The sequence below is a fragment of the Notolepis coatsorum genome (assembly GCF_963971535.1).
Source record: "Notolepis coatsorum genome assembly, contig: SCAFFOLD_457, whole genome shotgun sequence".
NCBI classification, from domain to species: Eukaryota; Metazoa; Chordata; class Actinopteri; order Aulopiformes; family Paralepididae; genus Notolepis; species Notolepis coatsorum.
The window spans coordinates 2,586-15,131 of record NW_028171500.1 but is presented as its reverse complement, the minus strand read 5'-3'; the positions used below and the strand labels follow the sequence as shown (position 1 = coordinate 15,131).

The following is a 12,546-nucleotide window of genomic DNA, read 5'->3' as shown; positions in this document are numbered from 1 at the left end:
GACCTGCTGCAGACAGAGTGGAGGTAAAGTTATTAGCTCAGTTATTGTGGTGACCTGGCGTCGGTACACGCGGAAGCTTGGCAGGAAAACGGCACAAAAGCAATCACTCAATAAGTATGTACAAAATATCATCTGAGTTAAGACTGATCACATAATAGATTTAGTTCCTCTTTGCAACTCCTTCTGGGAACATCAGAGAGCACCCCCCCCCCCCCCCCCCCCCCACCCCCCCGCAGCCGCAGAGAGCGGCACAGAGACAGGAGGAAGCGGAAACACAAGGTCTCTGTAGGATCCTTTACATAATCAGCTTCAAGGTTCTCCTGCTGGTCTATAAGGCCATAAACCACTCAGGTCTGACCTACTGTACCTCCAGGACCTCCTCTCCCCTCAGCCTGCGTCCAGGTCACTCAGGTCTGACCTACTGTACCTCCAGGACCTCCTCTCCCCTCAACCTGCGTCCAGGTCACTCAGGTCTGACCTACTGTACCTCCAGGACCTCCTCTCCCCTCAACCTGCGTCCAGGTCACTCAGGTCTGACCTACTGTACCTCCAGGACCTCCTCTCCCCTCAACCTGCGTCCAGGTCACTCAGGTCTGACCTACTGTACCTCCAGGACCTCCTCTCCCCTCAACCTGCGTCCAGGTCACTCAGGTCTGACCTACTGTACCTCCAGGACCTCCTCTCCCCTCAACCTGCGTCCAGGTCACTCAGGTCTGACCTACTGTACCTCCAGGACCTCCTCTCCCCTCAACCTGCGTCCAGGTCACTCAGGTCTGACCTACTGTACCTCCAGGACCTCCTCTCCCCTCAACCTGCGTCCAGGTCACTCAGGTCTGACCTACTGTACCTCCAGGACCTCCTCTCCCCTCAACCTGCGTCCAGGTCACTCAGGTCTGACCTACTGTACCTCCAGGACCTCCTCTCCATCCTGTTCCACACTGGGGGCCGCGCCTGTTCCACACTGGGGGCCGCGCCTGTTCCACTCTGGGCACCGCGCCTGTTCCACTCTGGGGGCCGCGCCTGTTCCACTCTGGGGGCCGCGCCTGTTCCACACTGGGGGCCGCGCCTGTTCCACACTGGGGGCCGCGCCTGTTCCACACTGGGGGCCGTGCCTGTTCCACACTGGGGGCCACGCCTGTTCCACTCTGGGGGCCACGCCTGTTCCACACTGGGGGCCACGCCTGTTCCACACTGGGGGCCGTGCCTGTTCCTCTCTGGGGGCCACGCCTGTTCCACACTGGGGGCCGTGCCTGTTCCTCTCTGGGGGCCACGCCTGTTCCACACTGGGGGCCACGCCTGTTCCACACTGGGGGCCGCGCCTGTTCCTCTCTGGGGGCCACGTCTGTTCCACTCTGGGGGCCGTGCCTGTTCCTCTCTGGGGGCCACGCCTGTTCCACACTGGGGGCCACGCCTGTTCCACACTGGGGGCCACGCCTGTTCCACTCTGGGGGCCACGCCTGTTCCTCTCTGGGGGCCACGCCTGTTCCACTCTGGGGGCCGCGCCTGTTCCACTCTGGGGGCCACGCCTGTTCCACACTGGGGGCCACGCCTGTTCCACACTGGGGGCCACGCCTGTTCCACTCTGGGGGCCACGCCTGTTCCACTCTGGGGGCCGCGCCTGTTCCACACTGGGGGCCGCGCCTGTTCCACACTGGGGGCCGCGCCTGTTCCACTCTGGGGGCCGTGCCTGTTCCACACTGGGGGCCACGCCTGTTCCACTCTGGGGGCCACGCCTGTTCCACACTGGGGGCCACGCCTGTTCCACACTGGGGGCCGTGCCTGTTCCTCTCTGGGGGCCACGCCTGTTCCACACTGGGGGCCGTGCCTGTTCCTCTCTGGGGGCCACGCCTGTTCCACACTGGGGGCCACGCCTGTTCCACACTGGGGGCCGTGCCTGTTCCTCTCTGGGGGCCGCGCCTGTTCCACACTGGGGGCCACGCCTGTTCCACACTGGGGGCCACGCCTGTTCCACACTGGGGGCCACGCCTGTTCCACTCTGGGGGCCACGCCTGTTCCACACTGGGGGCCACGCCTGTTCCACACTGGGGGCCGCGCCTGTTCCTCTCTGGGGGCCGTGCCTGTTCCACACTGGGGGCCGTGCCTGTTCCACACTGGGGGCCGCGCCTGTTCCTCTCTGGGGGCCACGTCTGTTCCACTCTGGGGGCCACGCCTGTTCCACACTGGGGGCCGTGCCTGTTCCACACTGGGGGCCGCGCCTGTTCCACACTGGGGGCCACGCCTGTTCCTCTCTGGGGGCCACGCCTGTTCCACTCTGGGGGCCACGCCTGTTCCACTCTGGGGGCCACGCCTGTTCCACTCTGGGGGCCACGCCTGTTCCACTCTGGGGGCCGCGCCTGTTCCACTCTGGGGGCCACGCCTGTTCCTCTCTGGGGGCCACGCCTGTTCCTCTCTGGGGGCCACGCCTGTTCCTCTCTGGGGGCCACGCCTGTTCCTCTCTGGGGGCCACGCCTGTTCCTCTCTGGGGGCCACGCCTGTTCCACTCTGGGGGCCGTGCCTGTTCCTCTCTGGGGGCCACGTCTGTTCCTCTCTGGGGGCCACGCCTGTTCCTCTCTGGGGGCCACGCCTGTTCCACACTGGGGGCCACGCCTGTTCCACACTGGGGGCCACGCCTGTTCCACTCTGGGGGCCACGCCTGTTCCTCTCTGGGGGCCACGCCTGTTCCACTCTGGGGGCCACGCCTGTTCCACTCTGGGGGCCACGCCTGTTCCTCTCTGGGGGCCACGCCTGTTCCTCTCTGGGGGCCATGCCTGTTCCACTCTGGGGGCCACGCCTGTTCCACACTGGGGGCCACGCCTGTTCCTCTCTGGGGGCCACGCCTGTTCCTCTCTGGGGGCCATGCCTGTTCCACTCTGGGGGCCACGCCTGTTCCACACTGGGGGCCACGCCTGTTCCACACTGGGGGCCGCGCCTGTTCCACACTGGGGGCCACGCCTGTTCCACACTGGGGGCCACGCCTGTTCCTCTCTGGGGGCCACGCCTGTTCCACTCTGGGGGCCACGCCTGTTCCACTCTGGGGGCCACGCCTGTTCCACACTGGGGGCCACGCCTGTTCCTCTCTGGGGGCCACGCCTGTTCCACACTGGGGGCCGTGCCTGTTCCACACTGGGGGCCACGTCTGTTCCACACTGGGGGCCACGCCTGTTCCACTCTGGGGGCCACGCCTGTTCCACTCTGGGGGCCACGCCTGTTCCACTCTGGGGGCCACGCCTGTTCCACTCTGGGGGCCGCGCCTGTTCCACACTGGGGGCCACGCCTGTTCCACACTGGGGGCCACGCCTGTTCCACTCTGGGGGCCGTGCCTGTTCCACACTGGGGGCCACGCCTGTTCCACACTGGGGGCCACGCCTGTTCCACACTGGGGGCCACGCCTGTTCCACTCTGGGGGCCACGCCTGTTCCACTCTGGGGGCCACGCCTGTTCCACTCTGGGGGCCGTGCCTGTTCCACACTGGGGGCCACGCCTGTTCCACTCTGGGGGCCGTGCCTGTTCCACACTGGGGGCCACGCCTGTTCCACACTGGGGGCCACGCCTGTTCCACACTGGGGGCCACGTCTGTTCCACACTGGGGGCCACGCCTGTTCCACACTGGGGGCCGTGCCTGTTCCACACTGGGGGCCACGCCTGTTCCACACTGGGGGCCACGCCTGTGGAATCAGCTGCCGGGGTCCATCAGGGCCTCAGACTCCCTCACTGCCTTCAAGGCCTCAGCCTTAAAACCCATCTATTTTACTCTGCCTTCCTACTAGGGCCTGTTTTTTAATCTGCTCCTATGTTTTATGTTTTTATTCTTGCGTTTTTATTTCATTCATTTGAATGTTTTCATGTTTTAAACCTTTTATTACATTTTTTTTTTTTTTTTTTTTTTTTTCTTCTGCTGTGAAGCACCTTGAGATCTCACTGAGTTTAAAGTGTGCTATATAAATGAAATAGTTTTGTCAGAGACAAAAAAAGCTCTTTTAGTGGACGTACTTGATGTACTTTGACGTACTTTGACGTACTTTGACGTACTTTGACGTACTTTGACGTACTTTGACGTACTTTGACGTACTTTGACGTACTTTGACGTACTTTGACGTACTTTGACGTGCTTATTGATTACATTGCAGCTTGCTTTGCGGCTGCCGACTAAAGTGATCTCTCTGATTCTGGACCAATTACAGGAATTGTTGTGCCTATTAATAATTTATTAATCATTTAGACCCCAAATGGTGGAAACGGTGGTTTTAACCCTTTCATTACCACACTACAGAAGGTTAACCTTTCACTACCACACTACAGAAGGTTAACCCTTTCACTACCACACTACAGATGGTCAACCCTTTCACTACGATACTACAGAAGGTTAACCCTTTCACTACCACACTACAGATGGTTAACCCTTTCACTACCACACTACAGAAGGTTAACCTTTCACTACCACACTACAGAAGGTTAACCTTTCACTACCACACTACAGATGGTCAACCCTTTCACTACGATACTACAGAAGGTTAACCCTTTCACTACCACACTACAGATGGTTAACCCTTTCACTACCACACTACAGAAGGTTAACCTTTCACTACCACACTACAGAAGGTTAACCTTTCACTACCACACTACAGATGGTCAACCCTTTCACTACGATACTACAGAAGGTTAACCCTTTCACTACCACACTACAGATGGTTAACCCTTTCACTACCACACTACAGAAGGTTAACCTTTCACTACCACACTACAGCAGGTTAACCTTTCACTACCAAACTACAGAAGGTTAACCCTTTCAACACCACACTACAGACGGTTAACCCTTTCACTACCACACTACAGAAGGTTAACCTTTCACTACCACACTACAGAAGGTTAACCTTTCACTACCACACTACAGAAGGTTAACCTTTCACTACCACACTACAGAAGGTTAACCCTTTCACTACCACTACATAAGGTTAACCTTTCACTACCACACTACAGAAGGTTAACCCTTTCACGTCCACACTACAGAAGGTTAACCTTTCACTATCACACTACAGAAGGTTAACCTTTCACTACCACACTACAGAAGGTTAACCTTTCACTACCACACTACAGAAGGTTAACCTTTCACTACCACACTACAGAAGGTTAACCTTTCACTATGACACTACAGAAGGTTAACCTTTCACTACCACACTACAGAAGGTTAACCTTTCACTACCACACTACAGAAGGTTAACCTTTCACTACCACACTACAGAAGGTTAACCCTTTCACTACCACACTACAGACGGTTAACCCTTTCACTACCACACTACAGACGGTTAACCTTTTCACTACCACACTACAGAAGGTTAACCCTTTCACTACCACACTACAGACGGTTAACCCTTTCACTACCACACTACAGAAGGTTAACCTTTCACTACCACACTACAGAAGGTTAACCTTTCACTACCACACTACAGAAGGTTAACCTTTCACTACCACACTACAGCAGGTTAACCTTTCACTACCAAACTACAGAAGGTTAACCCTTTCAACACCACACTACAGATGGTTAACCACCACCACCACGTCTTGCCATACACACTGACGTACACAGAACACTCTCTTATCAGCCGGCACTGTACAGCTGTACTCATTACTGACTACATGACTTAATAGAAAACCTCACAATTTCTAAATCCCTAACGAGGATTACATAACACCTCCCACAGGTTATAAGGCTTTGGGGTTCAGCAATTTTCCTAACTCATCCAGACATTCTGTCCTTAAGGCCATATAAAGACATAACAATTCAGAGGAAGTTAATGAGCCAGGCTCAATAAAGTGTTCCACAAAGACGGCACAATGGTGTCTATAAGGAGAAGAAGTCTATCCAGTTTAGGCCCTTGTGTCTATTGGATGATGCAGTAGCCATTGGAGGCAGCTAGCAAATGATCTTTTCCTGGGAGATAGATTATGGACACGGGTCCAATCAGAGCCCAGGGGCACAGCAGGCCTGAGGAGGTAGCAGTGTGAATATACTCCTGCACATCAAAGGGTTAGGGTTAGGGTTAGGGTTAGGGTTAGAGCCCAGGGGCAGAGCAGGCCTGAGGAGGTAGCAGTGTGAATATACTCATGCACATCAAAGCCAAGGGTTAAAGGGGCACTTCACCGAAAAACAAGGCTGATTTATTTTGCACACAATCTCACACACGTCCCCCAAACCACACATTCAGTTAGACAGCTATTGGGTTTAGTGAGTTTAAAGACATCCTCCAGTGATGTCATCAGAAGACACTGAATCATTGTGTTGTGTTAATAAGGGGATAGTTTGGATTTTTATAACCCTAACTCTATATCTTACTTAGCATTGATGTTGAGCGGTAGAGTCCTGTCTGCTGTTCCTATTACTAATTAAAACTACAGGTGCTACCTGCTGGCTGCACCACCACCTGCTGGCTGCACCACCACCTGCACGGCTGCACCACCACCTGCTGGCTGCACCACCACCTGCTGGCTGCACCACCACCTGCACGGCTGCACCACCACCTGCTGGCTGCACCACCACCTGCTGGCTGCACCACCACCTGCATGGCTGCACTACCACCTGCTGGCTGCACCACCACCTGCACCACCACCTGCACGGCTGCACCACCACCTGCTGGCTGCACCACCACCTGCACCACCACCTGCACGGCTGCACCACCACCTGCTGGCTGCACCACCACCTGCACGGCTGCACCACCACCTGCTGGCTGCACCACCACCTGCTGGCTGCACCACCACCTGCTGGCTGCACCACCACCTGCTGGCTGCACCACCACCTGCACGGCTGCACCACCACCTGCACGGCTGCACCACCACCTGCACCACCACCTGCACGGCTGCACCACCACCTGCACGGCTGCACCACCACCTGCACCACCACCTGCACGGCTGCACCACCACCTGCACGGCTGCACCACCACCTGCACGGCTGCACCACCACCTGCACGGCTGCACCACCACCTGCTGGCTGCACCACCACCACCTGCACGGCTGCACCACCACCTGCTGGCTGCACCACCACCTGCACGGCTGCACCACCACCTGCACGGCTGCACCACCACCTGCTGGCTGCACCACCACCTGCACGGCTGCACCACCACCTGCACGGCTGCACCACCACCTGCTGGCTGCACCACCACCTGCACCACCACCTGCTGGCTGCACCACCACCTGCACGGCTGCACCACCACCTGCTGGCTGCACCACCACCTGCACGGCTGCACCACCACCTGCTGGCTGCACCACCACCACCTGCACGGCTGCACCACCACCTGCTGGCTGCACCACCACCTGCACGGCTGCACCACCACCTGCACGGCTGCACCACCACCTGCACGGCTGCACCACCACCTGCTGGCTGCACCACCACCTGCACCACCACCTGCACGGCTGCACCACCACCTGCTGGCTGCACCACCACCTGCACGGCTGCACCACCACCTGCACGGCTGCACCACCACCTGCACGGCTGCACCACCACCTGCACGGCTGCACCACCACCTGCACGGCTGCACCACCACCTGCTGGCTGCACCACCACCTGCACCACCACCTGCACGGCTGCACCACCACCTGCACGGCTGCACCACCACCTGCACGGCTGCACCACCACCTGCACGGCTGCACCACCACCTGCACCACCACCTGCACGGCTGCACCACCACCTGCTGGCTGCACCACCACCTGCACGGCTGCACCACCACCTGCTGGCTGCACCACTACCTGCACGGCTGCACCACCACCTGCTGGCTGCACCACCACCTGCACGGCTGCACCACCACCTGCACGGCTGCACCACCACCTGCACGGCTGCACCACCACCTGCACGGCTGCACCACCACCTGCACGGCTGCACCACCACCTGCTGGCTGCACCACCACCTGCACCACCACCTGCACGGCTGCACCACCACCTGCACGGCTGCACCACCACCTGCACGGCTGCACCACCACCTGCACGGCTGCACCACCACCTGCACCACCACCTGCACGGCTGCACCACCACCTGCTGGCTGCACCACCACCTGCACGGCTGCACCACCACCTGCACGGCTGCACCACCACCTGCTGGCTGCACCACCACCTGCACGGCTGCACCACCACCTGCTGGCTGCACCACTACCTGCACGGCTGCACCACCACCTGTACGGCTGCACCACCACCACCTGCACGGCTGCACCACCACCTGCTGGCTGCACCACCACCTGCTGGCTGCACCACCACCTGCACGGCTGCACCACCACCTGCACGGCTGCACCACCACCTGCTGGCTGCACCACCACCTGCACGGCTGCACCACCACCTGCTGGCTGCACCACCACCTGCTGGCTGCACCACCACCTGCACGGCTGCACCACCACCTGCTGGCTGCACCACCACCTGCTGGCTGCACCACCACCTGCACGGCTGCACCACCACCTGCACGGCTGCACCACCACCTGCACGGCTGCACCACCACCTGCACGGCTGCACCACCACCTGCACGGCTGCACCACCACCTGCACGGCTGCACCACCACCTGCACGGCTGCACCACCACCTGCACCACCACCTGCACGGCTGCACCACCACCTGCACGGCTGCACCACCACCTGCACGGCTGCACCACCACCTGCACGGCTGCACCACCACCTGCACGGCTGCACCACCACCTGCACGGCTGCACCACCACCTGCTGGCTGCACCACCACCTGCACCACCACCTGCACGGCTGCACCACCACCTGCACGGCTGCACCACCACCTGCTGGCTGCACCACCACCTGCACCACCACCTGCACGGCTGCACCACCACCTGCACGGCTGCACCACCACCTGCACGGCTGCACCACCACCTGCTGGCTGCACCACCACCTGCACCACCACCTGCACGGCTGCACCACTACCTGCTGGCTGCACCACCACCTGCACGGCTGCACCACCACCTGCACGGCTGCACCACCACCTGCACGGCTGCACCACCACCTGCACGGCTGCACCACCACCTGCTGGCTGCACCACCACCTGCACGGCTGCACCACCACCTGCACGGCTGCACCACCACGACTGTTTCAAAAGGCCTTTGACTGTTAGCTTTTTATTTTAATTTCTTGTGATATTATTTCTTTCTTGTGCTGTTCTATTTTATTTCTATCCTGTATTCTATTTTTTATTAATAATTATTTTATTTGTTAACTGTTTTAACCCTGTACCACTTAGGTTAGGTTTACTTTATTTGTTCAAGGGGGACAGTGTACATTAATAAAACATTTTACAAATGTAAATGCACCCAATTTGAGCCAAAAGGCTAATTTCCATTGGCAGTGCCCCTGCCAGAAGGTACAGGCTAACATCCTGTGTAAAAAACCAACCTCCTCCAATGTACAGCCCCCCCCCCCCCCACCCCCCTCCTCCAATGTACAGTTTCTTCGTCAAATGTATATACTCTCTTTTTTAGACTCTTTTTGTATCTCAAACAGTACTGTATTTGTAGATCTGGTATGTCATAAATGTATAGATGTAGCAGTACTGTCTATCTGTATGTCATGTATGTCATATATGTTACGATTAATTGAAAATGGGGGACCCTGATGTAAACAAGACGAAAGTCTTTCTCTGGTCTGCATCCCCTTAACAAGTGTGTGTATTGAGCCGTACTGTATTGTACCCATTCTGCAATCTGTTAAATAAAGTTTTCAATCAATCAATTAAAAACACGCACGCCGTCTCACCTGTAGATCTTGTATCTGGTGCTGAAGCCCTGCCGCTGTCGCTCCACGCACTCCGTGAACTCCAGGGACCGATGGAAGGGCCCCTTGTCCGACAGCAGCCAGCCCAGAGGGGCGGAGTCAGCCCCGCCCCCTGCCCCATCCCCGCCTCCAGCCCCGCCCCCAGCCCCGCCCCAGCAGAGCAGCAGAGCCAGCCCCTCCCAGAGCAGCAGCAGCAGCAGCAGCCGTCTAAGACTGATCACCTGACAGCTCATGCTTCCTCCTCCAGAGACACCTCATCCTCCTCCAGGCGGCACCGCGTCCTGTCGAAGAAGAAGAAGAAGAAGAAGAAGAAGAATAAGAAGAAGAAGAAGAAGAAGAAGAAGAAGAAGAAGAAGAAGAAGAAGAAGAAGAAGAAGAAGAAGAAGAAGAAGAAGAAGAAGAAGAAGAAGAAGAAGAAGAAGAAGAAGAAGAAGAAGAAGAAGAAGAAGAAGAAGAAGACGCCATTTAGGTCGCTTTCACACAGGGGCTGTTTGGTCCGGACTATCGGACCAGAATTCGATAGTCCGGTTTTTCGGGTTTGTGTGAATGCGCGTCGAACTCGGTCCGCGGACCAAACACACGAACTCTGGTCCGCCTGAAAACGTAGGTCTCGGTTCGCTTCATCGGACCAAACGTAGGAAGTCACCTGATAAACCATCTTGGGTATATTATTATATTATTACCGCGGCGCGGCATTCACTGCAAAACAAGCACACTGCATCTATCTATCTATCTATCTATCTATCTATCTATCTATCTATCTATCTATCTATCTATCTATCTATCTATCTATCTATCTATCTATCTATCTATCTATCTATCTATCTATCTATCTATCTATCTATCTATCTATCTATCTATCTATCTATCTATCTATCTATCTATCTATCTATCTATCTATCTATCTATCTATCTATCTATCTATCTATCTATCTATCTATCTATCTATCTATCTATCTATCTATCTATCTATCTATCTATCTATCTATCTATCTATCTATCTATCTATCTATCTATCTATCTATCTATCTACCTACCTACCTATCTATCTATCTATCTATCTATCTATCTATCTATCTATCTATCTATCTATCTATCTATCTATCTATCTATCTATCTATCTATCTATCTATCTATCTATCTATCTATCTATCTATCTATCTATCTATCTACTGTGCATCTTGGGGTAGAAGGAAGAAAAAAACACAGCTGTTATTATTATTAATATTACCGCAGCGCGGCATTCACTGCAAAACAAGCACACTGTGTAAACATGTCTCGTGGACAGACTTGGGGGGCAGAAGACCAAATAAAACAGCTGCTTGTGGGGAATGTGGGCACTCACAAAAACAACGAGGTGTACAAGTTGTTTAGCGAGAGGATGGCGGTAACGGGAATTATAATCGAACGATGGATCAATGCCACGTCTCTGCTACTATCACGCTTCACGCAGTTTGTGTTGACGCGCATTTCACTTCCTGAAAGGGAGGGATCTTCACTCTCCATTGTGTCCAATAGACGAGCGCCCTTTTCGACCGTGTGACATTGTTCAGAAAGTTCGGTGCGCCTGACAAATTGCTATGTGAACGCAGGCGAACCAAATGTGGTGTGCAGGTGTGTGATGATGTCACGTGACTGAGAGGAATGGCGTGTTGAGTGCTCTGCACAGCTCTGTCCTTAAAATATAGTATTTTACTTCTAAATGATCATCTATTTAAACTGAAGAACTGGATTATTTTGTTCAAACATAGTTGCCTGTCTGCATGTCTATTTCTGGCTCTTGCCGAGAAACCCGAACCCAGACAAAGAAAGGTGAACGGCGTGCAGCAATCAAACAAATCATGTCAAGCGAGGACACACCTGCCTGGGCGCAGCTACTCCTAACGGAGGTGAGCGACCTTAAACTATCGGTTGAAAGAAGACTGGATGAACTTGGCAATTCAATGAAAGACCTAAAAAAAGAGACACGGGCTATTCTGAACAGAGTCTCTAATGCAGAGGGAAGAATCGGAGATCTAGAAGACCAGTGTGCGGCCAATAGTAAGGCCCTGCAGCTCCAAGCCAAAGAACTGAACACGCTACAAACAAAGTTTAGTAACTTGGAAGCACAAAATCGGAGAAATAATCTGATCTTTGTTGGCCTGGCAGAAGGACTGGAGACAGGCAACCCAGACAAGATGATGGGCGACATATTAAAATATATTCTGGATGGTAAAGAAGACGAGCCAACACCAGACATTGAAAGGCAGCACCGTAGCCCGCGTCCCCGCCCGGCTCCAGGTGAGCTACCGCGGCCGTATCTGGTGCTGCTGCGTACGGAGATGGAGCGACAGACAGAGGATCCTCCCGGCCGTGGCGGAGAAAAGGCAACTATCCTGGCAAGGACAACCACTGAGAGTCTTCCAGGATCTACCAACGGAGATTAAAAAAAAGCGCGCAGAATATGATGACATCAGAGGGAAACTCTGCAGAGAAACGTCCCTGCGCTATGGAATACTTTACCCAGCGAGGCTCATCATCACCATTGATGAGGTGAAATATATCTACAACAACGCATCGGAGGCTGTTGAAGATTTGAAGAAACGATTACCCAAGATCTTTGGTTGACATGAGTGAGAGGACCAGAAGCATAACTGCACCTGCATCACTGTAAGTCCCCCTGCTTTATTTTTCTTCTATACCTTCATTCATTATGCTTTACGGCTGGGAGTGGGAGTCGTGGGACTGATGGAATTATTGAGATATTTTTTATGTTACACAATGAACAAGTGGAAAATGAACTAATCACACTCTCTCCCTCATAAACA

At 55.2% G+C, this 12,546-nt stretch overlaps 1 protein-coding gene across 1 annotated transcript in view; it reads right to left on the bottom strand.

The window, feature by feature from the left end:
• The window catches only part of LOC311248252 (BMP/retinoic acid-inducible neural-specific protein 3-like), a gene marked incomplete at both ends in the record, with an annotated part of 110,362 nt that extends 100,390 nt beyond the window's left edge, over positions 1 to 9,972 (bottom strand). The window contains 1 exon segment of the mRNA XM_084339170.1: positions 9,722 to 9,972. Within this exon segment, the coding sequence (XP_084195296.1) occupies positions 9,722 to 9,972 (251 nt within the window).
• Positions 9,973 to 12,546: the final 2,574 nt, after the last annotated feature.